Genomic DNA, 26,825 nt, shown 5'->3' on the forward strand with positions numbered 1-26,825 from the left:
TAGTTTATCTCAATATCTACTCCAGAAACTTCAAAAAGTTTAAAACACAGCTGCTCGGATCATCCTTAGAGCACCACAATCAAAGCACACCTCCCCGCTGCTCTGTACCCTACATTGGCTATCCATTCAATCCAGAATCAAACACAAACTTTGTTCTCTGTGCTACATTTCACTAATGGACTCCAGTCCAACATACCTATCCAACCTCACCCATGTGTACACACCAGCAAGATACCTATGCTCCTCTTCTGACAATCGTATACTCATTATTCTCACTATGAAAACAAAGTCAAATGGACAACATTCTTTTGCATACCAGGGCCCAGCAACGTGGAACAAATTGCCAACTGAATGTAGACACAAAGACACAGTGATCCCATTCAAGAGTGCTCATAAAACTCACCTATTTCAACTGCAAGAACAAACTTAAAGATCTAATAATGTTTCCTACCTTAAATATTTTCAGCATGTTTTTATGTTTTCTAATTTCATGGTGTTTGTCTTTTGTAATCATATCATTATATGTTTTTTTTATGTTAGAGGTGTTGTCTAATGTTGTACAGCACTTAGAGCTTCTAAAGATTAGGCACTATACAAAGTCCTCTTTATTATTACTGTTATTATTATTAAAGTGAAGAAATTTTCAGTGAGTGTTTTGCTGTTTTGAAGTTGCAGCAGTATACACAATATGCTATTCTGACTTCAATTTTTGTTCAGGAATGCGAGAAAAATGTAGTTTCTTTTTTTGGTGGGGAAAGTAATTTTAATGATGTAAAACTCACCTGTTGCTATGGAATAGCTGATACTTTTCCAGGTGGAAAATAGCCTGAATGTATTTGTCCTCCCATTAGGGTGAAGCAAAAGATTCCAGATCCAAACCTGCCTACCCTTACAAGACTGTCTCAGTAAGGCAATTGATATTTTTGGGCAAGTTTGACGTTTGACTTGTTTTCAGTAAGATGTTACAAAATATCATTTACTGCTATTGTAAAGTTGGAAAACATGTATTTGCAAACGTTTGATATTTCCAATTACAAGCAATTTATTCACCATCTTTCTGAAAATCATATTTGTCTGTTTTTCTTGTCTTATCACTGCAGAGCTGCATTTGTGTCTGTACATAAATAAAAATTATGTCTGAACATTAACTGGTAAAACAATATGATTCTGACATTACAAACGTAATGTTTCACCATTCTTAACAATGAGGCAGAACTGCCATATCCTGTTGGTAGGGCATTCCTAGGAAAAGGAATTCCTATTATTTATCCTACCACTTTCCTAGGCAACTATGAAACTGTCCAATAGGAATTTAATAGGACCAGAGCATGGACAAAAGGTTATTAAAGGTTACAGGAAAAAAAACTAGGAAAATGCAAGGTTAGGATTTCTTAGGAGACTACATTGGTAAAATTGTATTGGTATGCACAATATCAAAAGTGTCTGACAGTGACAACTCAAAAAGCAAGAAATTTTAAATTGTCTGACAGTGACAACTCAAAAGCAAGAAATTTTAAATTGTCCAACAGTGACAACTCAAATGCATGAAAGTTTAAATTGTCTGACAGTGACAACTAAGATGACTGAAATTTTAAACTTTCTGACAGTGACAACTCAGATGCTAGAAATTTTAAATTGTCTCAGTGACAGCTCAAATACTAGAAATGTTACACTGTCTGACAGTGACACATCAGATGCTAGAAATTTTAAACTGTCTGACAATGACAACTCAGATGCAAGAAATTTTAAATTGTCTGACAGTGACATCTCAGATGCTAGAAATTTCAACTGTCTGACAGTGACAACCCAGATGCTAGAAATTTTAAATTGATAGTGACAAATCATATGCTAGAAATTTTAAATTGTCTGACAGCGGCAACTCAGATGCTAGAAATTTTAAATTGTCTGATGGTGGCAACTGAGATGCTAGAATTTTTAAACTGACTGACAGTTACAACTTAAGTACCATAAATTTTAAATTATTTGAATGAAAACAAAGGCAATGGTAAGAATCAATACATATTTGACATAAATTAATTTTTGGTCAAATATGCACACAGGTACATGCCTTGACAGTAAATCAATCATTTAAGACATTTAATGCTTTCAATTACAAAATGTGTCGCTTGAAATCTTGACTGCAGTCAATTTTCATCATGAAATACTGAATAAAAAGATAATACTCAGAATCCAACAGAAGAATGGGAACAAAACTGCTTATTCATAATTTGACCTTTCAATAAATATTGTTGTGCCCATTCTAACATTAAATTCACTTGCACCAATTTATTGTAATTAGATACTCAGATTCATATAATACTGCTCTTACAGAAAAACAGTTGTTCAATTGATTTTACTTGACCATGTTGACTGTAAACATTTCTAGAAAACTGTATTTTAACAGGATGACAATATGTATGAAAGTTTAATTCTTATGTAACATATTAATCAAAATATTAAAACTGTACTTTCTTTAATTGTTTTATTTACACACAATGGTTTGAGATCTTAAAATTACTTTTTGCTATTTTATTTCTTTTAAAAATCTGCACTGATAAAAAATACACATTACATTACATCAATGTTATGAAATTCTGGATGCTGATAAGACCATTTTACTGAATTCACTCCAGTGTGTAAAAGGTTTATTATAGAATTTTCCAAAAGTACAAGTGCTTGCCCATTCAGCTGCCATTAAGATTGGAAAATTAAATGATACTTAGCAAATGACACCTAATTTGCCCAAGAATATAGTCACAGGGGATGTTGATATTGTGCTAAGATACATACAGTGCTTTCACCAATTCATAAACTTTCCTTGAAATTCCTATCATAAAAATTGCTTATGCTTCTGGCAAAACCTTCTGAGCAAAGAGGAAAAACTCTTAATTATTTAGATATCATAAATTTAGAGTTATAATTTCTGAAAAACTACAAGCAGCAAGATTCATTCAGAATCAAAGTTCAACTTGCATGATTGAAAATCAGCTGTCCTGTTCAAAGCATGTTGGATGATAGGCACTGAGCCAAATATCTTTTGCTCTACTCCATTTCCAAATTTCAAAAAGCCAGATCATTGAGTTACACTCCCCCCATGTTATTAATGTATGACAAGGCAACCATGGTAGCACCAATCTTGTGGGGGGTGCCTTAGATTAAGAAAGGTTCAATTAAATTGTTCCTGACTGTGTGCCTTTAGCAATGACAGAAACAGATACAGCCCTAGTGTTATGAGCCTAAAACACAGATATATCAATACCAGACTTTTTCAAAACAGTCTTTATATAGTTTGATATAGACCAATCTGGCAACATTTTTATATGGGGATGTGTGCTGATGAAAAACTGTTTCAGAATTTTTGTAAACACTTCATTCCATTGCAAGTATCACTGTAAACAACTAACAACATAATTTCTCAAGGTAAATTAGTTCTGTAACTGAGTTACCTTCTCTAAATAAAGTCTTTACAGATTTAAAAACAAAAGGTTCCACATGGTGCCCTGGTTTAGACTGTTTCCGCAAGGATGGAATGTGTATTTATACAATGTTAACAATGAATTGAATGCTGTCTGCAAATGGTGAAGTGTCTGACACCTCTGTCCTATTAACATAGCAAGCAGCATGGCTAACTTCATAGCAAGTTCCTGCAAGAGCAACTAGTTCTTACCTTGTAAAGAAAGAAAATATCGGAATATTAACTGTGCATCCCAGAATTGCAAGTACTTTGGGAATGAATGCTTGGCAGTGAACACTCCTCTCACGAATCTCCTAAGTAAAACATTATTGTTCAGAGTGGATTGAGAAGTAAGACTAAGAAATGAAGAAAGGTCTTGGTGTATTTACAGAGCTATAACCTAAAATTCTATCTATTAATTCAGTCAAAAACTATAAAACAAAAGTCACAGGCAGATCAAGTGGATTAATCTGTCTTCTGGAAGATAAGATCTGGCATTGCTTTATTTTTGCAAGCTTTTTACAATGTTAAAAAATTCTCAAACATGTTAATCTTCACATTTTAGCACCAAAATAAATTATATCTTAAATGGATCAACTGTGTGTAATAAAGGTTATGAAAGACAAGTAGAAACACAGTATGTAGTTTAGATTAACAAGTCTGTGTGTTGCCATAAAATAATTTAAAAACCAAAGAGTAGTCCAAAATGCTGCTGATGGGCAAAATTATTTATAATAGTTATCACAAAAAATATCAGTTGTATAAATAAATATTTTGATAGAAAACTAGTGTAGTACAGAAAGATGATACTAAAACTAAAGTAACATAACCTGGAATGAATAATTACATATTTTCAATATATTTTTCTCTGGCAGGGGTTTAACAAGTACAGTACAATATTCATAAATCCGTGATATATATCAGGAGTGATGAAATTTTAAAGTTGCTCCTGCTGGACATTTTCCCCAAAATTTAATGTGGCAGCCATGTATATGTTGTTGTTGTTGTGGGGTTTAATGCCATTTTTCAGCATGTGATAGGCTATACACGGCAGCCAGTATTAACGGTGGAGGAAGAACCGGGAAAACCCAGGAAAGAACCACTGACCCATGAGAAGCTACTGGCAAGCTTTCTCACATCCCACCATCTGTCAAATTTAACATAAAAATGTTGTTGTAAAGGTATCATGTGCTGACACTCAGTGACACAAACCATGTGGTGTAAGGAACTGATGTCATGGTTTTTTAATAAAAAATCCAGGAGATAAGTTTTCACACCTCTTCTTTTTTCTTCATGTTTTGTGGCTGTAGAGTGTCTAATGAAATTTAGTATTTTAATACTAAACATGTTAAAATAAACAGTAATTATTGCTATCTTCATATAATGTGCATTTTTATACTCTCTTTAAGAGGGCCTCAAGGGATAATAGTCCTTGACTAATGAGTCACCCTCTATAAATAAGGCATTATTATTATTATTATTATTATTATTATTATTATTATTAAACATCTGCAAAAAACATAATGGTCAAACAAGCTGAGTCGCTGGAACCTCTATAGCTTGTCCAAAAAAGAAACAATGGGTAAATTATATCTAGTCACTTCTGAATTAGGCCTAGCTGACAACATCATTTATGACTGTCGGACAAAACAATCAGTAAACTAGACCTGCTGACATGAATTTTACTTCATTCAGATGTTTATCTGTCAGATTAGTGGATAAACAAATCAAAGACAAGTTGACATAATGATATTTGATAACTCCTGTGTCAAAATCTTAGATCTATTGGACAGTCTGGTCAATGCATGGCTGTCACAATCAAAAACACATGCATACATATATGGAAGCACACACTCTCTCAACCTACTGTACCTGGGTGTATTCCTGATCCTTGGGAAAACTACTTCCAAATATGGTGATGATATTATTGGTAGGAATCAGTTGCTGTAAAATGGTAAGAGCTCCATAGTTCTCTGTCAACAACAACAGGTACCGACTCTCGCTATAACAAAGGAAAGTAATTCTTAAAACTCTGCTCAGTCAACAACAACAGGAACCAACTCTTACAAAAAAAAAGGAAAGGAATTCTTAAGACTGTGCTCAACAACAGGTAACAGGTACAGACTCTCGCTAAAAATACATAAATTTGTTTACCATAAGGCTGTACTCTATAAACATGATAAATTTTGTACAAGTATCTTTATTATGAATAAAACTTCAATTATATAAGTATATGCAAATCAGTACAATGTAATTCTAAAGGTTTATACTTAAAATGTTGGTTTCACTTTCTTCTGTTACGTATATGTATATCTATATTTTGTCTTTTAATATGTCATGCATATCTATATTGTGTCTTTTAATATGTATATCTATATTGTGTCTTTTACTTTTGGTGCATGCTTGTAGATTGCATGGGAGGTATAAACATGTGTTAACGACCCTTACTATTATATTACTAATAAACCTGTTTGTGAGTTTGGAGAAAATTCTGGTTGGATAGTTGGATCATGTGGTAGAATACTGCAATATGGAGATATGAGGGTTGTTACTTTGAAAGTATTGTGACATAAGTCAATTGTGATCCAGAGCCTTGTGGGTGTATCTAAGGTTGTATAAGTGGAAAATTAATGAATTCTTATTTCCTATGTTCTTCTTTTAATATCAGTCTGCAGGTGTGTTTAATGTTGTTATTAGAAATAGTTTGAGAGGAAACGTTTGTCTGGATTATTCACTGGAATTACAAAGTGCTCATTGACTCAGGACTAAGCTACTATTCTGGGATTATTGTGAATTTATTCAAAGGAGGTTTGGACAATACCATTGTGATTACATCAAAACTGTTAGCACATCAGCACATTCAGATTGGAATTCATTCAGAACACTCAATTTTTTGGACTTGTGTAGAACATTTTAGGATTATTTTGGATTTAATTCATAATATGGAAAGCTCCTCCTAAATTTTCATTTTATAAATTAGAGAAGTAAATTAGTTGTTAAGTTGTTACGTTTTACAAAACTTGTTGGTTTTGCTTTTTCCTGTTACTTAATTTAAGACCATAGAGTCATAACACATATTTTAAGATCTATAGTCATAACAAAAGGAATTTCTGTGAGGAAGATATAGTCACAGTAGTATGGTAAAATTCTGCAACTTTTATGACTATTAAAAAAAACATGAAACACTGAATTTGACACTATATGTATAAAAAAGGAGACTAATAAGCAATCCAGTATTTTAAATATGACACAATTATTTATCCACCCACAGTATATGTGCAGTGAATACTAACCTCTGTGTATTGTTAGTATTATGCAGACAGGCCTGAATCAGGCCTTTAGTGGTACAATCTGGATCCCCATCTTGGTGCTGCAAGTAAAGTGCACTTATATAAATATAAAATACAAAATCATCTGACCTGTGTCAAATAGCATAGCATCCCACCTGTCACCACAATAGCTGACCTTGACTTCTAAGTTTTTGACCAATGTATCAAGTGGAACATTTCATGTGCAGTGACTAAAGTATGTACAAAGACTTGTGATACTGTTTAATTTGATAAAAAACCACAAATTGAAATATAAGCATATTCAGAAATAAGGGTACACATAATTTCCAGTAATAATGTTTGAAAAAGAAAATAAAATAACCTGCAGAATCTGCCGATCTTATGATTTTTCTGTTCTGATCCCATGAATGTTCTTTTTCCAGATAAGTATTAGCACAATAATCCATTTATCTTGCTCTGATTGTACCCTTTTCCTTTCATTTTAAAACCAATATTTAATCTCATGGATTAACCTTATGACATGATTCCCATTTCATTAGATGGCACAATGTCACAAGATGTCATATTTATTCATGTCACATGGTCATACTTAATACTGCATGGTCATTATGTCTCAACTTTTATGTGACATCACAAAATCAAAGTTTTAACGTCAAGCAGCTGACATGGCATTTGTAAAATTTTAAAGAAAATAAACTGCAATTTTTTTCTTTAAATCAATGAATGAAATCAAGTAATGAAACAATGAAAAACCTCTGTTGTGATAATTGTTAAAATGGTATTAACCAGCAAACCTATCATACAGACCTTTGCTTCAAGTCAGTCAATGTGAAGTTTATTGGTTCATAAACTTCATATTCACCTTAACAAAAGTCTATAACTATATAATATTAAACATCAACAAGTAATTGCATTGTGATAAGCTACCAATAATAAAAGCAAACAATTTCCATCAAATCTAAAGGTAAACATACAAGTTTTCAATCCAGATTTTACAAAATCTAACCAATGTAAATTAGAGAAAGAGTCACTTAAAGAAGCTGAAATCAAAAGATGGAGAGACAGAAAACATGGTAACTGTCATCTTGTACCTTTTGTCTCCTTACAGAGTGGAGAAACCAATTTTTTTTAAAGTAAAATATTTCTTGTTGTTGTTGATCTAGGGTTTAACGCCATTTTTCAGCACAAGATAGGCTATACATGGCGGCCAGTATAACTGGTGGAGGAAGAACCCTGGAAAACCCAGGGAAGAACCACCGACCCACGAGAAGCTACTGGCAGGCTTTCCCACGTACCCACGCTAGCCGAGCCTTGGACTCAAACCCACGCAGACAGAGGTGAGATGGCAGTGATCCGGAATGTGAGCGCTTTAGACCACTCGGCCACTCGGGGCCCCTAAAATATTTCTTGCATACTACTTGACCACTGCTGTCCAACCCACAGCCCATGGACTGATTTTAAATGGCCCATCAGAGCTCGAGCAGCTATACAATTGTTGCTTTTCAGTTTTCTGCTGTGGCCCTCGGCTTCAAGAAAAACATTTTTCAGTGGCCCATGGTGTCAAAAAGGTTGGACAGCACTGATCTTAACCCTTTACTTCATGGAGTGTACGTCTTTTCAGCCCTCTGATACACATGTAGTTAAGTTACCCAGTGCAGTGCACTGTAAACAGAACACCTGTTACCTATTCGACTCCATACACATGGGCCTGCCTGTTAACTATTAAGCTGTTGTTGCTGCTGTGGGTTTAACACCATTTTTCAGCACATGATAGGTTATGCATGGCGGCCAGTATTAATGACGGAGGAAGAACCCGGGAAAACCCTGGGAAGAACCACTGACCCACGAGAAGCTACTGGCAAGCTTTCTCACATATCCACACTGGCCGAATCCTAGACTCGAACCCACGCAGACAGAGGTGAGGTGGTAGTGATCCATAACAGAGAGCGCTTTAGACCACTCTGCCTCTTAGGGCCCCAACTATTAAGTAGTGTAGTGTATGTTACGTTTAACAGCAATTTTAACCATTTTACATTTTTGGTAAACATTTATTATGTATGGAAAAATTTAAGAGTAAAGTCAGATCATTATAGCTGTGTAATTATTTTTCATGTAAGAATTTTTTATGTGCTTTAAAATCTTGAGAGAACTGTTCACCGTCAAGTCAGTCAAGCTGCGTGACCAACCACAGCTGCCATTTCTCATACTCGAAATTTACAAGTTCTTTTTCTGCGTCTACATCACTAAGTCATCTGAATTTTATAATTTATAAAAACTAATTGCTACCTACTTCAATATTAGAGCCTTTACCAAAGTTATTGAAGCTTTCATAGTTGTGATTCTAATTGTGAAATGTACTGAACAAAATCCGCGACCTCCATTTTTGAGAGTGGAGAATATGACCCAGTTAGTTTATATAGCAGATTTCGACCAGAGCATAAACATGATCTGAGCAATGAATGAGGTATCTATTAGGGGTTTTTCCCTGAAGGTGGTGCTACAAAAACCCACTAAAAATTGCCAATGTTTACAGCAGGCGTCAAAAGGCACTTCTATGCGGATGGAGTAGAGGCATCAAAAGGCACTTCCATGTGAATGGAGTATAGGCATCTAAAGGCACTTCCATGCGAATCGAGTAGAAGCATCCAACGGTGCTTGCATGAGGTAAAGGGATAATATCATATAAGAACTACCACTACCATACAAATCCCACCTTCACAAGCTCAATTTTAGCATTAAAATAGCTAATTGCCATCGTTCCACATAAAAGGGGGTTAGCTAAGAGTGACATCATCTCTCTCTCTCTTTTATGGATGTTAATCCCTCAATCCCTCTCAATAGACAGTCAGCCACATGAGTTCTCCTTCTCAATTCAGCTCTGTCACCAATATCATTTACACGGAATCCAAATTTCTTCAGATCCTACTGTACTACATCCATCGATCATTTCCTCTGCTGTCCTTGGCTCTGTTGTCCTTACACTTCTGCCTTCATGATTCTTGCGATGCATCTGTTTACTTCTCTCAATTTCACATGCCCGTAGTCTGGTTTCTAGAACCTTGTCTGTGATACAAGCTACTCCAACTATTTGGCAGATGTCTTCATTTCTTTCCTTTCAGTAAGTGAGATCCCAAGTACCCAATGTAACATTCTCATTTCTGTTCTCTCCAGGAACTCTTCTTCTTTCCTCCTTAGTGACCAAGCTTCTGCTCCATATATCAGCATTGGTTTTATCACTGTTTCGTATATTTTTCCTTTAACTGTGACTGGCATCTTCCAATTACAAACTACACCTTATAAGCCTTTCCATCTTTGCCAGGATGCCTTGATCCTCTGCTTGACATCCTTCTTGCATCCTCTCTTAGCTTTAACTACTGATCCAAGATACCTGAAGGTCTCCACTTGATTCAATACATTTCCTTTTATGTCAGTGATTAGCAAGAGTTCCTCAATCTTTGAGCATACCATGGTTTCTATTTTGCTAGCACTGATTTTAAGACTTTTACTTTCTAAGGCACTTTGCCATCTGATGAACCTTGTCTGAGGGTTCATTGCAGAGTCTTCTGAATCAATCAGATATCAGCGTACAGCATGTCCCATGGTACCTCTCACCTAGCAACTTCACTGATGGCATACATTATAGTTATGAACATTAATGGACTCCGTCAAGATCCTTGATGAACACTAACTCGGATTTTAAATCCCACTGTACATCCCACACTGCTTCTCATCATCGTTCTTCCTCCTTCATACATGGATTTAAGGACTTGTAGAATCTTTTCTGTAATTCCCATTTTCCTTAAAAAGTCAACTGACCTTCAAATTGATACGTGCAAGTACTTCTGTGAGAACCTTAAGTGCTGGCTGTGTTTTGATCAACAACTTCTAAAAGTATTTTGTTGCATTGTAGAAAATGATTAAAAGAGGACTATGTTGTTTCAACACAACACCATTAATAGGTAATTCTCCAGCTGTACAGTTGGAATAATAATCTAATTTCATGATTATCAAGAACAAAGAAATATCTGTTACATTCCAATATAAATTATTATTTATGATAATTATCTAAATTTACCTGAATGATTAAACTCATTTTGCCATTGTTGTAAATTTAAATTCATAATCTGTCTAAATATATCAATATACTAATGCTAATCGCATACAAAAACAAAGCCATAATTATATAGAATAACTCCCAAATATAAGCTGCCCAAGTAATCTGTTTACTATCTTCCCAAGTCTTTCTTCAACATCAGGAAATATTTCTTCTGACTTTGCCATTAAAAGAATAAGCAATCACAACTAAGTCAACAATGTGGAAAAGAACCAACTAAACTTCATTGTAAAATAAAGACATGTCATCACAAACCTCTACACTTTGGTCCACCATAGTCAATCTTTTGGCAAATGTTTCTATAGGGTTGATGGTGTCCAGTCCACCAAAATTTCTCTTTATGGAATGAAGAAGCTGCCACCATGAAGGAGGTTTGTTGGTTTGCTCCACAAAGGAGTAGATCATCTTCATTAGGCTGAAACATTCAAGTACTTTATTACAAATACTGTACCAGTCATATAACCAGTTTTTACAAAATAGTGGAACCTGACAAAAGAGAGCACCTATGGAAACCCAGAAGAGATCTCTTAAGACAGGTTTTTAGCTTTTTACGTATCATATAAAAACTAAAATTATGTGGTTTCTAAAACAGGTGATCTCTTAAAAAGGTAGTCTTTGGAGGTGGGGGAAGTACTGTGTTTTACTTTATCATGTCACACAATGAACCAGAGTCCTGGCTCTCGTGGAATTCCTATGCATAACCCAGTATTTGTCGAGATATGCCAACATCTGAAACACAGGATGGAAAATATATAAATCAATTCCATTTAAAAAAAATACACAACAGTCCACTGAAGAGAGTGTTGCTCTACTCTCCAAAGAGAATTTATAGCAATCTACCTGAAATCCATTTCTTCTCTCTTTATATTCTTTTTACCTGCTGGGTAATGAAAATATCTCAGATATTTCAGAGAAACTCCAACATAAAGAATTTGGTAAGAAACATATTATTTTTATGTCCAAGTAAATAAATGTTTAAAAAAATAAATAAAAGTATTCCAAAAATCATAGTCATGGCTTCTGACCTACAACAATTTATTCAGAAGGAAAAGCCAAGATGTTTTGGGTTTAGTGCCATTTATCAGTGCAAGATAAGCTATATATATAGTGACCCGTATAACTGGTGGAGGAAGAACCCAGGAAAACCCAGGGAAGAACCACCGACCTGCAGGAAGCTAATGGCAACTTTCTCATATACCCACATTGGCCAAGCCCAAGACTTGAACCCATGCAGACAGAGGTGAGACAGCAGTGATCAGTAAAGGTGAATGGTTTAGGCCACTCGGCCACAAGCTGTTTAAACCTTATGTATACTAATACATCTTATTATGCATACTAAAATGTAACAGCATGTATCAGTATACACAATGGTTTAACAACCTGCCTGGGATAGGGGCTGTATGGTGCCGATTAAATAAAATGTTCCTAAAAATTTACGTATAAAGAACTGCATAAAAACTGTAGGAAGATAAAGCCTGTGAAATAAATGTAAACATGAAGTACAAAAAGCTAAAAGGTCATGCCATAACACTTCTTTAAAATGTATATAAGCATCATTTTAGTTAATACTAACCACATATCTTAATAAGTGTTTCAATATGAACTGTATATCATTACAAAGTAGCCATAAGAAGGTTTCAATACAGCTACCAAGGCAGCCATATTGTTTTTCATTTTGGGCCAACTACATAACTTTATAAGTGGTTAAGTGAAAAACCAATGCTGACATACCATCAGTTCAGAAGGAGTAGCAATACAATGATTTTTAATAATAGTATAAACAACATTATTTAAAATAGGTGACACAATTAGTTGCATGGAACTTGTCATCCCTATGACTGTATATTATATGCATATTTACATAGTATATAGTACACATATTTTCCTCTTTCTAAGAGGAAAAAGAAAACACGCACACAAACAAAGTTCATATTAAAAAGAAAAGAAACATGAAAATCAAACAATAAAAAGCTAAATCTACATATGGATATATCAGACATAAAATTACACATAAACATGCTCCAACTAGGTAAATCATGTACAAAAATAGTAACACAACAAAGTGGAAGGTTTGAAAATGTACACTTTAAGTCATTGGCTCCCAACCTATTTTGGCCATGACCCTAAAAAAGATTGTTTTAATAAGCCTATCAACCCAGTTTCCACATTTTGTAAGAATTTGCCACCCTAAAATAAAATCCTGAAAACCCTCCGTGACCTTACAGAATGTCCTCCTCACCCTGATTTGGGTCACAACTTAGGGGTTGGGAGCCACTTTTCATCAGCTGAATTGAATTATAATTAAATGCACTTATATTTGCACTTTCTCTAATCTACTTTGGGATTCTCTTCCAATTTAGTGATCCCAAATATTTGAGAACTTTTCTTAAAAAGCTTTTTAATTGGTTTTAGACTGGAAAGATGGTTAGCAAAATTTGATCTTAAATTGTGAGTGTTGCTATGTTTCTAGCATGAAATAGTTCACTGTGATATACTGGGGCTATATTGTTTAAAACTGTGTACAAATTTAGCCCTTCTCAAAAATATTTTTTATTTATTGTTAACATTTTAATATCATTTATTGCATTTGGGATGTTTTCAGAGTTATCTTGGATGAGTCTGCAAGCTCTATTTAACAATCAGAATAATCTGCAAATATTCTTGTCAAAAAAGCTTTCCCAAATAAAAATAAAGTAGTTTAGATATGGTAGGTATGGTTATATATAGCTTTCAAAATATACTGATCTATGTTTAGTTTATATATATATATATATATATATATATATATATATATATATATATATATATATATATATATATATATATATTGTCTTATCTTGCTTAATAACTGCAGGCATGAAAGTACTTTATGAAATATGGATGTGTTCATCCAGCACATTGTTGTTAATCATCATCCCAAGGATTTTTTGTAAGTACTGGTAATCATTTGTAGACAAATTTCATTCAATTTGAGATTTATATTGTTATTTCCAATTTTGCTCTCTTTTGTTTAATCAGATTAATATTATTTACATTTTTTTCACATTCATAGATTTGGTTGGTTAGTTTTAAGGGCATTTTTAACACATTATTGGTTATATCATGCTGAGAAAATGGAAGGTAAGTGCCTTTTTGAAGGCCTTGATGAGTATAAAAGCCATGACCTTGGATTAGGAGTCCAATGCTGTACCAATGCCGCTGAGCTACCACAGCTCCCACCATTTACATTTATAACCAACTACATATCGGAAACAGAGTGTTTACGATATGTGTACATAGCTCTCCTCTACAAAGCAAGCAGTGTTTACCAGCCTTTGAAAACGTTAGTTATAAACTTATGTTCTATGTATGTACTTTACTTCACTGTTCAAAAACTGAAGATTCATAACAATGGAATAAATACTGGCCAATGAGAATGCTCGATACAAGATGAATCTTTATGCTGTGTCTTACCTGCTAGTGAACAATGAAAGCAAGAAAAGAAAACATGTTTACAATAAAAATCTTGATTGTGTATTTAAAAAGCATGGGAAATGTGGAGATATTTGAATTACAAACCACCCATTAAAACTGAAACTGGAGGAAATGGGGGCTCAGCAAAGGGACTACAAGTAATATAAGTGGAAACCATAAATATTTTAACAGTTATAGACTGAATTTGTTACTTAATATTTCCTTTTGTTTTGCCACTTTTCTGTTGGTGTCTACAGATCCCATTAAGGGCCCATGATTTATGTTTGCTTTAAGGACCTTCTGGTCTACATTACTTTTAGCCAAGTTTCAACCAATGTAATAAAGCACTAATTAAAAGCCCTCTAATAATCCTTTGAGCTATGTTGTAAGGTACTTCCCAATTGCATACAGGTAGAGGTACTACCAAAGGCAGTGAGAGCTTTATCAGTGTCTGTATTCCTAAGACTTAGTGACAATATTTGACTCATTTTTAAAGGGGTTTGCTTGAAAAATTTCTTTATTATTTGCTTTGCATACCTTCAGTTAATCTAAAATTTGGTAAAGTTGTTCTCAGTAAAATCATCCACATATTGGTATCATGTAACAGGAATAAAATAGTTCATGCAGAACAGCAAAGAAGTGATTTACTTTCTAATCCTGGTCATCTAGTAATAAGTAGTCCATTAATCCACGTAAAATTCCATGAATGATATTCAAACAGAATAAAACACAGACTCCAATACAGTAAATCACAAATGCTGGTGAAAAGTCACATTCAATTGCATTCAGGTCTAAATTCATTGCTGGGCTTGTTTCTTTCTGGTCCTGTAAATGGCCCCTTGTTGACATAGGTTCTGTAATTAATGATCCATCAATCCTATCTTCATCTCAACTCTCATTCCCATCATTCCTTTCTCTTAAGTGGGTATTTTGAGGTCACTCAGTTTCAGCAGATGAAAAGTCTCATTCAGAGAAATTCTGGTAATTTCTCCTCCCAGCAATTAATTTCATTTGTTTTCATATTTTGATTTAGTGCCATAATAATCATATGTTCTTTCTTTGTTCCATGTATCCTCTGTATATGTAACCTAAAATGTTATAAGCAGAATGGCATGCATAGTTAATATATGGTGGGAAACCAGTTGTTTTTTTTTTCTAGTAAAATCTGTTTCTTCAGAAATACCTATCTGATCATAATACTTTAGAAGCACTACTACTATTTTGCAAATTCAGCCCTCCCAGGCTAAGACTTGTAGCTAAAGGTTATCTGCCAACTTAGGAGGCACTTAAAGTGATCTCCCCTTGATAAGGGATTGGTGCCAAATCCACTGAATGATTGGGTTTCTACTGGAGTGGGAGGCATGCTCTCACTACGGATGTAACTCCATGAAGGATGAAAAGGCATACATGTATTATGATGGGTACTGGTAATACTGAAAAAACATATTTTACTAGAAAAAAACTGTCTTCTTTTTCATTTATGTTAACTGATAATAATACCATAGCAGAATAGGTAAGAGGACTGAAGGGAGTTACAACCCTTACCACAGAGAGGCAATCTCTGGTCCTCTAATCCTGCAGAAATCATGAAGCCTGCTACTTATGACCCAGGAAGTTAACCTCATGTACCACATATGCAGGTCTTACCAGGTGGAGCTAAGCCTTTTGGGAGAAAAGATCTCTGAGATAAAAGCTAGAGAAAGTGGGATCAGTTAGGTAACAGTTTCACTCAAATAATTGTGGACTCTGTCCTAATCTAATGAGTCGAAATGCACATAAATTAAGTTGTTTGAGTATTATTTCCCCATATGCAAAATGAATAACCCAGGATTAAAGTGTATGTGATTGCATGTTGTCCTTTCCTTCAATGATGGGTAAGAAGAGGCATGATATCTCTTGGTACAACAGCTTAGTCCTTTTTAAGTACCACTTCAGAGCTTACACTTGGTCTTGTAGACAACCTTGAGATGAGGTTTCCAGAGTGGACAGGTATTTCATTATAGAAGACTGATACCCAATGAACAGAAGCCTGTCCTTGGCAATGAAAACAGGAGCTGTCCCTAGCAGCAGGGAAGTTCTACAGACCCCCTGGCACAGACTAAATTAACCCTCCTACCAAACATTTCTCCGTAGAAACCTCAGAATTCAAAAATAAAGCCTCCTACGCAAAATAATCCGCAAAATTTCAACCCAAGATGCAATTTCAGGCATAAAAAAAAGGCAGCTTTTTTGGGGGGGGTATTGTAAAATTTGTTTGCCATAATTGAATTTGGGTTGCAATTTTATGAGTAAATCTGATCAAGACCGACTCGATACCTACTACGCGGATCATGAAGATTAATCGTGACAAAACCATGTGGTGTTGCCTGTGCGTGACTGAAGAAATTTTTAAACTTATTTATGTCCATATCGCCGTTACACCAAGTTTGATGGATATTCCTCAGCGTGTGAGTATCAACGCCATTGAAAACTGATAAAATATTACAATTATCTCTAATAACCTTCGGAATTTGCGTATATCGTTGCGTCACGTAAATCACATCGGTGTTCTTATGTCGGCCACGCGAGAATATCCTAGCTGGGTTAGTTTGCTTATCCAGCATCACATCATCGAAAACAACAAGATTATTAACATCACCATTTAAACTTTCCACTGATGGAGCCTCATTGATATCCGTTATAAATTCTATTGTGCCATCCTCAGTATTATCGCTAAATTCTTTTAATACCTGATAACATCGCTGATCATCAACAGACGGCGCAACCAAATACAACTTATCCCATTTTAACCATCTCATTATCAAATTCAACAACAGTTGTGTCTTTCCAGACCCTGATGGTCCAATGATTATCATTCTTATCGAATTTGGTAATGCATCGATGTGTTTTACTTGCTCGCGTTTTTTCGTGGCTGAAAAATCAATTACATTCATGTTATTAGAATATTATGGATTCATATTGTGTTAAGTGTCGCACTCGAACTGCTACGCTAAATCCAATCGAAGTCGTTACGCGCAACAACAGAAATGCAATCAAGGGAGAATGTGCGGTTTGTGGGATAATTAAGTTTAGATTTGTAAAAAAAAAGATAGAAGAACCGGAGGAGACATTGCCGCCTCCATGAAAAATCTGCCAGGATTGCCTTGGGCAAAATATCCCGGAGAGAAACATTTGCCAGGATACAATTACTGCGGACCTGGTACAAGACTAGATATAAGACTTAATAATAATAATCAACCAAATCCCGGCGAAGAACCAGTAAATGCTATTGATAACGCATGCTACTATCACGATCTCGCATATCGCAGTGGAGATTTAGAACAACGACATCTCGCTGATGTGAAGCTAATTCACGCAATAGACGCAGTACCTAATAAAAAATTCAAAGAAAAATTGGCAACTTGGTTGATAAAAGGAGCAATGAAAGGTAAATTAGTTCTCGGTGCTGGTAAATTATAATGGAGCAGATATATTATTCTCCGCGAGGATTTTGGAAAGGAAAATCAGCAATTGCCAAACTTGCCAAGGCCGCAAAAGTAAAACACTCCACCGCTGCATCATGGTTATCAAAGCAAGCTGTTTGGCAAATTTATCTTCCTCCGCCTAAGAAAATACCATATGCGAGTTTCTCTGTCAGCGTCCCTAATGAAGTTCATCAAGCCGACTTAATGTTTCTTCCTTACGATACCGTTGACGGAGTTATATACAAATATGTTCTGACGGTTGTTGATATTGCAAGTAGGTACAAAGAAGCGGAACCGTTATCGAATAAAACAGCAACAGATATTGCTAAGGCGTTTAGCGAAATTTATTCACGATCTCCATTAACATGGCCGAAGCTTCTCCAGGTTGATCCAGGTCGAGAATTTCTTGGCGCGGTTACTTCACTGATGAAAAAGAATAATGTTAAAATCCGTCGCGGTATTGTAGGTGTTCATCACAATCAAGCTATCGTTGAGAGATTCAATAAAACTCTTGCAGAACGATTATTCGGATATCAGTACGCGCGCGAATTTATCCAAGATAAACGATCTCACGATTGGGTAACAAGATTACCTCACGTGATTAACGCACTAAATAACGAAGTAACACGAACAATATCAATGAAACCCGCAATTGCAATTACAAAAACAAATATACCACTAAAGCGAAGTTCAATAATTTCGCCGGTGTTAGGTAGTGTCACGGTTAGATATTTATATAAAGAAGGAGAAGCTGAAGGTGGCAGAAAAAGAGCAACCGATCCAAACTGGAGTGTTACAACACATAAAATATCGGCCGTAACAAGATCATCAGGAAGACCAGCAATTTATTTTCTAGATTCATTAGCACCACAACGAGGATTTACCAAAGAGGAACTACAAGTAATTCCAAATGATACTCAATTACCGCCGTCGTCGTTAATGTGAAATCTAATCCTACCCAACTGAGATAATTTTCTTACTCGAGACACGGCTAGATAAACTAAATTTGACCAGGAAATTCTATCATCGACAATCCAGACTTGACCATCTACTGTTAATCCCTGTGACGAGTGAATCGTTGCTGCGTATCCAAGTTTCCACGGCGATCTTTCTGCGCTTATCGCATCATTGACAAGATTAATATCAACGAAAATAATATCGTTCAAAACCATTATTTTTTCTTCTCCGCACGGCAAAGTAACATTAATATTTTGTTTTCTAGTATCAGCGGGCCTATAGCATAATGGTACCGGCAACGTTGGAAATTTCTCATAATGAAGTTTGAATAATATTTCCTGAATATTATCACGAACAATTTTTCTGCTAGCCACAATCAAATGATCTGGACGCCACAAGGATAGAAAATTATCCATCGAAGTCTCGTCAATTATTTTTCTCATCACATCACATTGAAACTTATTAGGTTGCAATCGAATCATTTTTTTAAACTCAGTTAGTAAATTATCATTAGATCTATAATCGGCATCAATCTCTTCATAATAATCCACAAAGTTTCTGAGCCATCTATGAGGAGATTCACCATCAATAGGATCAGGTTGACCATGATCTCCGCACATTATCACTGCAGTATTTTTTTCTTCCAACCAACTTAGGAATGATTTTAGTATAACTAAATTTACTGTGCAAATTTCATCAAATACTATAATCTTGTTGATATATTTGTTTCCCATTCGAGCCGGATCCCATAATCCACCACTATACTTGAAATAACTGTGATACGTGCAAGAACTAACGCCACGTTGCTTTATTTCTCTTGCTAACCTGTGAGTTGGAGTTAACACTATCATATCAGAGTTTGAAAATAAGTTTATCGCTCGTGTGGTTTTACCACTACCGCCAGGACCATTTAGGTAAACGAATTTGTTTCGTGAAATCGGATCGAACGCAGATGCAGCCGTTGATACTTCATCGCATTGGTCTTTATGAAACTTATCGCAATCTTCTACATCAGCGTCTTCACAATAATCTAGAATATCCTCATTCTTTATTCTCCAAGTTCCCCATGAATCATTAGTGATTAAATTTTCCAACCTACACTGATATTTCTTATCGATATAAAATGAATCCGTTGCAACTCTTACCGCGATATCGGCAAATTTATTTATCATCGACAGTAAATTAATACTCACATAAGCGAGCATCGATGATCTTAAATGAGTATACTGCGCTGACTCTCCATCAAGATAAGTTATCACGGTTCCTAATTTTTCTCCATCAATAATAATATTTTCTCTATTGCAAAATATTCCACGCGATACTGTATCGGCAATAATAAAATCCATTTCAGCATCATTGATAAATAACCTAGCGTGTCTGTGTTTATGATCAACTGATCCTCCTTGAGTAAATTTACCAATTATTTTTCTTCCGATATCTTTCGCGTTTTCACAATCCGTTGGCAACCACACTTCAGTTTGTTTCCTATACGATATAATTGCCTCGCTTACCGTCAACGATAATAACATCGATGAATCCAGCATATATCTCAACAGCACTATAGGGACCCATCTTCGCTGAGATAAATGCCGACCAAACCAAATATAGCAAATTTTATGCAAATTTTCAGCAAGTTCGAATGAAGTAACATTAGCGAATCCTGTCATAACAAAATCAGGTAACGGTCCGTTAATTGCCACTCTTGTCATCTCGCTGGTAGGGTGGCCGAATTTAGCAAAGTAATCCGCACAATCGCCATATCCAAGGAAACTTCCAGGATAGCACGCGCTCATATCAACGGAAATCATATCCTCGAAATAATATTTGGTATTCCATAATCCTCCATGGCCATATTCGATACAGCTAAGTTGAATATCATTAAGAAACTCATTTCTTGTAGGTTTCCACGAATTTCTTTCTCTCGCGGCGTGAGCGGCAACAGACGGAATAGTAAAGCAGTTTGTCAGTAATCGATCTGGATTTGACGAATATTTCTCCGCGATATTTTTCATCGAATCGTGTAATAGTTCATCACGGTAAATATCTCCGCACGGCAAGATAAATTGATCGTATTTTTCTTCGCTAGAAAATAACCAGACCGATATTGGATCGGACTTGGCTAATAGTTTGATATATCGGAACATTGCATCAGCGCCATTAACGGGATAGAATTTAACAACACGAACTCGTGGAAATATCATCACTGACTGAGTCCACGCGTGTGAATTATGATCAACAATTTCGATTGGAGTTCCTCGGGATTTATACGGCGACGAGTATAATATTTCACCCGATAGTGTTTTAACCGTAATAGGAAATTTAAGTTTCTTACTTAACGCAGCAACATCGTCAATTGATGCGCCATCAGCAACCGTCCTTGCCCATAAATTAATTTTATCCAATCTCAATTGGGTTAGACCAGATCCGCGACGAGCATTTTTCATGTGTTCGATAACTCTCTCAGCTACGCAATTTATCATCGGTGATTCTTTCATCGCTGGTAGATTTTTCGCGTCAGGATTGTTATTCAGCCGATAAATTCCATAAACAACAGCGCTAGAAGGATAAGCTCTAGCATAATAAGGACCGTCAATTCCCAATAACAATCCCGGTTTCGAATTCTTATCAAGAACGACGTTTTTCTTACCGCCGCGCACCGGATCTCGTTTATCGCGAATAATCCAAGTGTCATCGGGCATTTGTGCAATAAATTTTATTCCAAATATAAATCGCTCCTCTTTGTGTTCAGATTTTATGTGTTCGATTATCTTCTTCGCTCGTTCTAGATTCATCGTAACATCAATGAAGTTAGTTTTCCAAGTTGACCAAACATGAATCGCTCCATCATCGAAAAATTCTTTCTTTGCACGATCTACCTCAGGTATGATATATTCTGCCTCATCAAGATCAAATAGATCCATTATTATATTTTAGACAAATGTTTAAATTATAATGAAGCAATGCGCGTGGATAATAGTCGGATCAACAAAATCATGCGACAAATCCTGTAGAGGTGAATATTGCGGCGCTCATATATACGAAGTTCGACGAGGCAACAAAGGACCACAGCGATGTTTAGTTTGTCAAGTTGGCATTCGAGGAAAGACTCGATTATGTTTCTCTTGTGGTGGAAAGAAATATCGTGAACTACGGAGATATTATGAAAAGAAATCTTCCTCAGTAATTTCTTGTGAAGAAGATTATATTAATCGTTTCAAAGCAAATTATGATTTAGAAGTATAAAATATCATATATGGAAGTAAAATCAACGATTCCTATGAGCGAATATAAATCGCATCCCATCATTGATGATTATGAGGCGTCCAAGGACGGAAGTGTGAGATATATCAGAACAAAAAATCTTGTTGGTAATATTAATATGAATGGATATCTTAGATTTACAATTCATAAAAATAATAATCGAAGAAAAACAAATTACTTCGTTCACAGATTTGTGTTCGAATGTTTCCATGGACTCATCAAGGATAATTTGGTTATAGATCACATTGACGGAAATAAACTCAACAACAAACTTTCCAATCTTCGAGCTGTGACTCAAAGTGAAAATTTACTTAATAGCAACGTCGTTGGGAGGCATCCAAAAGATGCCAAGGCCGTCAAATCGATAAATCAAGAAACAAATGAAGAAATTGTATTTGTGTCGATATATGCTGCTGCGAAGTATTATGAAATTAGTTCAGTATCGATATGGCGAGTAGCTGAGGGGATAAACCACAGAACATTTTCTTACAATCTTGGTGAGTGGATCAAATTCTCCTATATTCCAATAATATTCGATGATGACGACGAAGAAAATTAATTGAATATTACAAAATTAGTATAATGGACGAAGAAATAATAAACGACATCATTGTGGCAATTGATGATCTGAAAAAAAAGATAGATCTTCCATCGGACCTTGATGTGAATAAAATCAGATCAGAATTCGAAACAATTATTCTAGGGAGACTCGAATATAAATATACCCTGCCGTCAGAATATAAATTAATAAAGAAGATCCAAATCGCGATGTATCAATCACTTGCGACAGTCAGCGATGATCACATCGAGGATTTTGTTAAATTATCAACGCTAGTAGAAAAAGCTAGATTAATTTTATCCGACGCATATGAATCAAGGAAAATCACAAGTTCTCGTGTCAGACAACTGAAAAAACTTGTTGATGAGAATAAAGCAAGAGAATCTCTGATTCCTAAGACGGCATAAATTTACAAAATAAAAAAAAAGATTAATTTTGAAAAATTCTTCTGGGTTTTATTTATTTTTTTCGTTTGTTTTTCCCTGGGATACAGATTTAAAAATCAAAAACTTTCGATTACGATCTCACCAACAAACTTATACTCAGCGTTTCTCCGCGAATATCAAGTAAATTTCCATCTTGATTTGTTAGTTTGAAATTTATTCTTGATAATAATCGATTATGACAGCGTAGGTAAAACGGATTAACCGGCTCCTTTATTATCAAGTAACCAGGAGAGACATTAGGAGAGAATGTGTATAATATAAATCCCTGCTCCGCTTTTGATATTGCAGGATCAACATTATAGCTACCTTCTACAACATCAGCGTGAAGATAAACAGCAACAATTTCGGTTATATTAACTATCCCAGGAGAAATATGTCTCCCTTGTCCAATTCCATCGTTATCATGCATCAAGATTGATTCTGCTTGTGATTTCTTCTTAATCCACGCGTCGTGTATTTTAGGAAATAACTTATCAGTCGTATCAGTGACAAATTTTCTCATCTCATCAACATTGTAACCGGGAAACTTATAATTTGGCAACGTCCTCTCGGTTAGATTATGTCGTTGCATAAACGCGTTAATAATAAAACCCATACCAAAGACGGCGCTGTTTTGTATATAGCCCGTTGCTAGTTCGTTAATAAGTTCCATATCAGCAGCTAATTTATTTATCCGTTCTGTTGTAATTATAATTTCGTTACACGAAGTTTGTACGTTAAATACGCAATCTTGGAAATAATGTTCTAACAATTTCTTTTGTATTTCGTATTCGTTGATAATTTTAACAAATAATATTGTAATGCTATCCTCGAACAAATCTAGCATATAAACTGATCCTGATGAAAAATCAAGACTCGCCTTAGTTTTCTCATATTGATCAATATAGTCCAAGTCAAGTCCGTGGAAGTTTTTTTCATTGCTGATAAAGTCGGACTTCTTTGGTTCTGGTGTTGTTATTCTACCCGGCGGAATATCAGGCCAGCCTAATACTGTCCTAATAGATGAACGGTAAATATCTACCATATACGGCGACGATATTTCAATGATCGACGATAACGTTGGTTCATGTGTTGATATCTTTATTCCTGGATGAACATCACCGGTAATATTCGATATTCTAGTGTTGAACTCGCTATTTATCTGTTCAATCTCATAGCTGCCGGTTGGTATACTAACGACAAACCAACTAGGAGTTCCATCGGCGTGTTTCTTATCAGCAACAACAAGTGAATTGTTTGATAATAATTTACCGAATGATTTTGATCTGATATTAGGCCAGCTATTATAAACACGAAGTTGTATCAATGCTATTTCCTTGACGCTAATTGGAGTTGGAAAATTAATACTAAACTCGGGTTTCGTTGAACTTAGTGATATTAACGTCGTTGTTGGCGGTGTTGTGTTTGTCATTATCTGGACTAACTCGGACATTATTAATATTTATTTGTTCAATCTCCAAGTAGATTTCTATCATTGAGGAAAATTCCGAATCGGATATAATACCATCGTTGAGACTTTCCGAAATCAGCGATGATAATTTCGAATACGCGTCATTGATCTTAGTTAGTTTGTTTTTGTACGATAATAATTTCTCACTTGTGCACGAAGATATTTTTCTTGCAATAATATTGAGAACGCCAGCTATCGTTGTTGTTGATGAAATTATTATCGTTGCTACGATCGGCGCGATTGTTGTTACTACGGATAAAACTATTCCAGCACCTGCGATTATAGCTGATGCAGTATAAACAACAACATCAATGATAACCAATCTGCGCTGGTATTTATTTATTTTTATCTGATACTCGTCTATTTGTTTTTTTAGCGAATCTTGCCATGATCGCGCAAGATTATATCGGTAATCCGATGCGGTCATTATTAGTTATTTATCTGGCCAATTGCGGATTTTTTTTAAGGTAAATACTCGATAACTACATGAGAGGATATTTTTGTCTTGGTTCTATCTGGTGGCTCTAATGTGAAATGTTCCTCGACATCTTTCAGCATAATAATATAAAAAAAACCCGGATAAAATTCATAAATTTCGTGAGATTTAGTTGTTATCTTAAATTTTACTTTGGAAATAAAATGTACTCGATACACACCACCTAACGGTGCAATAAAAACATAAGCGGTATTAAAAGGAGTCCACGGGAATGAACTTGATGAAATCACAATCGGTATTGTATAACCTGTATCTTCTTCCATTGTTTCTAACTCCACTGGTGTATAAAGATGATCAAATCTTTTAATTTTCCCGTTGATAGATTTTACTCTCTCGTCAAGATCGTCGTGTGATGTTTTATCGACCTTTCCATTAACGATTTGATTTATCACGGAAATTTCTTCGTTAATTTTGATAATATCCGCGTTGATTTTCTTTGTTTTCTCGTCAAGAAAATTATGTGATGTTTTATCAACTTTTTCTTCTATCGCAGTATTTATCTTAGTAACATCTGCGATAATATCATCATTAGTTTTCTTTTGTTTCCTTTGGATATTGTCGTGTATTGTTTTATCAACTTTCTTAATTGCGATTTGGCGTACTGCGTTGATATCTTCAATGATCTTAATATTATCTTCGTTGATTTTCTTGTGAAGATCGTCGTGTGCTGATTTATCGACTTTCTGATCACGAACCGCGTTAATATCATCGTTGATGGATTTTGTTTTCTCGTCGTGTGCTGATTTATCAACTTTCTGAAGTATTGCGGTATTTATATTTGTAACATCGGCGAGAATGTTATTAACGTCCCTGGTTGTTCTTGTTAGTTTTTCACCAAGATCGTCGTGTGCTGATTTATCGACTTTTTGATTTGCTAATCCACGAACCGTTTCAACGTCGCTGCTAATCTTAGTAATATCTTCGTTTATTTTCTTTGTTTTCTCGTCGTGTGCTGATTTATCGACTTTTTGATTTGCTAATTCACGTACCGCTTCAATATCATCATTGATGGATTTTATTTTCTCGTCGTGCAATGATTTATCAATTTTTTGAATCGCTAATCCGCGAACTGCGTTAATATCGGCAAGAATGTTAGTAACGTCCCTGGTTGTTCTTGTTAGTTTTTCACCAAGATCATTATGTGATGATTTATCGACTTTCTGCTGTGTTAATCCACGAACTGCTTCAATGTCCTTACTAACCTTAATAATATCTTCGTTTATTTTCTTTGTTTTTTCGTCGTGTAATGATTTATCAACTTTTTGATTTGCGATTTGACGCATCGCGTTAATATCCTCATCAATCTTCTTTGTTTTTTCGTCGTGTGATGTTTTATCAATTTTTTGATTTGCTAATCCACGAACTGCGTTAATATCCTCATCAATCTTCTTTGTTTTCTCGTCGTGTGATGATTTATCAACTTTTTGATTCGCTAATCCACGAACTGCGTTAATATCAGCAAGAATGTTAGTAATGTCCCTGGTTGTTCTTGTTAGTTTTTCACCAAGATTGTCGTGTGCTGATTTATCGACTTTCTGTTGTGTTAATCCACGAACTGCTTCAATGTCCTTACTAATCTTAGTAATGTCATCGCTAATGGATTTTGTTTTCTCATCATATAATAATTTATCGACTTTCTGCTGCGTTAATCCACGAACTACTTCAATATCATCACTGATGGATTTTGTTTTCTCGTCGTGTGATGATTTATCAACTTTTTGATTCGCTAATCCACGAACAGTTTCAATGTCCTTGTTGATTTGATTGATATTATCATTAATAGATTTTGTTTTATCGTCGTGTGATGATTTATCAACCTTTTCACTTATTGCAGTATTTATCTTTGTGACATCGGCAAGAATGTTAGTAACGTCCCTGGTT

The 26,825-nt window shown here is 35.2% G+C and overlaps 1 protein-coding gene across 1 annotated transcript in view; it reads right to left on the reverse strand.

Moving 5' to 3' along the window:
* The window catches only part of LOC149786024 (E3 ubiquitin-protein ligase rnf213-alpha-like), a 358,391-nt gene that overhangs the window by 204,929 nt on the left and 126,637 nt on the right, over nt 1-26,825 (reverse strand). Inside the window, exons 32-34 of the mRNA XM_089978099.1 lie at nt 11,114-11,273; nt 6,748-6,824; nt 5,327-5,456 (exon numbers count right to left, since the gene is read on the reverse strand). Coding sequence (XP_089834225.1) covers nt 5,327-5,456; nt 6,748-6,824; nt 11,114-11,273 — 367 coding nt within the window. The remainder of the gene's footprint in view (nt 1-5,326; nt 5,457-6,747; nt 6,825-11,113; nt 11,274-26,825) is intronic.

The sequence above is a fragment of the Sinohyriopsis cumingii genome, chromosome 12, assembly GCF_028554795.1.
Source record: "Sinohyriopsis cumingii isolate HCF-2022 chromosome 12, ASM2855479v2, whole genome shotgun sequence".
Lineage (NCBI taxonomy): Eukaryota > Metazoa > Mollusca > Bivalvia > Unionida > Unionidae > Sinohyriopsis > Sinohyriopsis cumingii.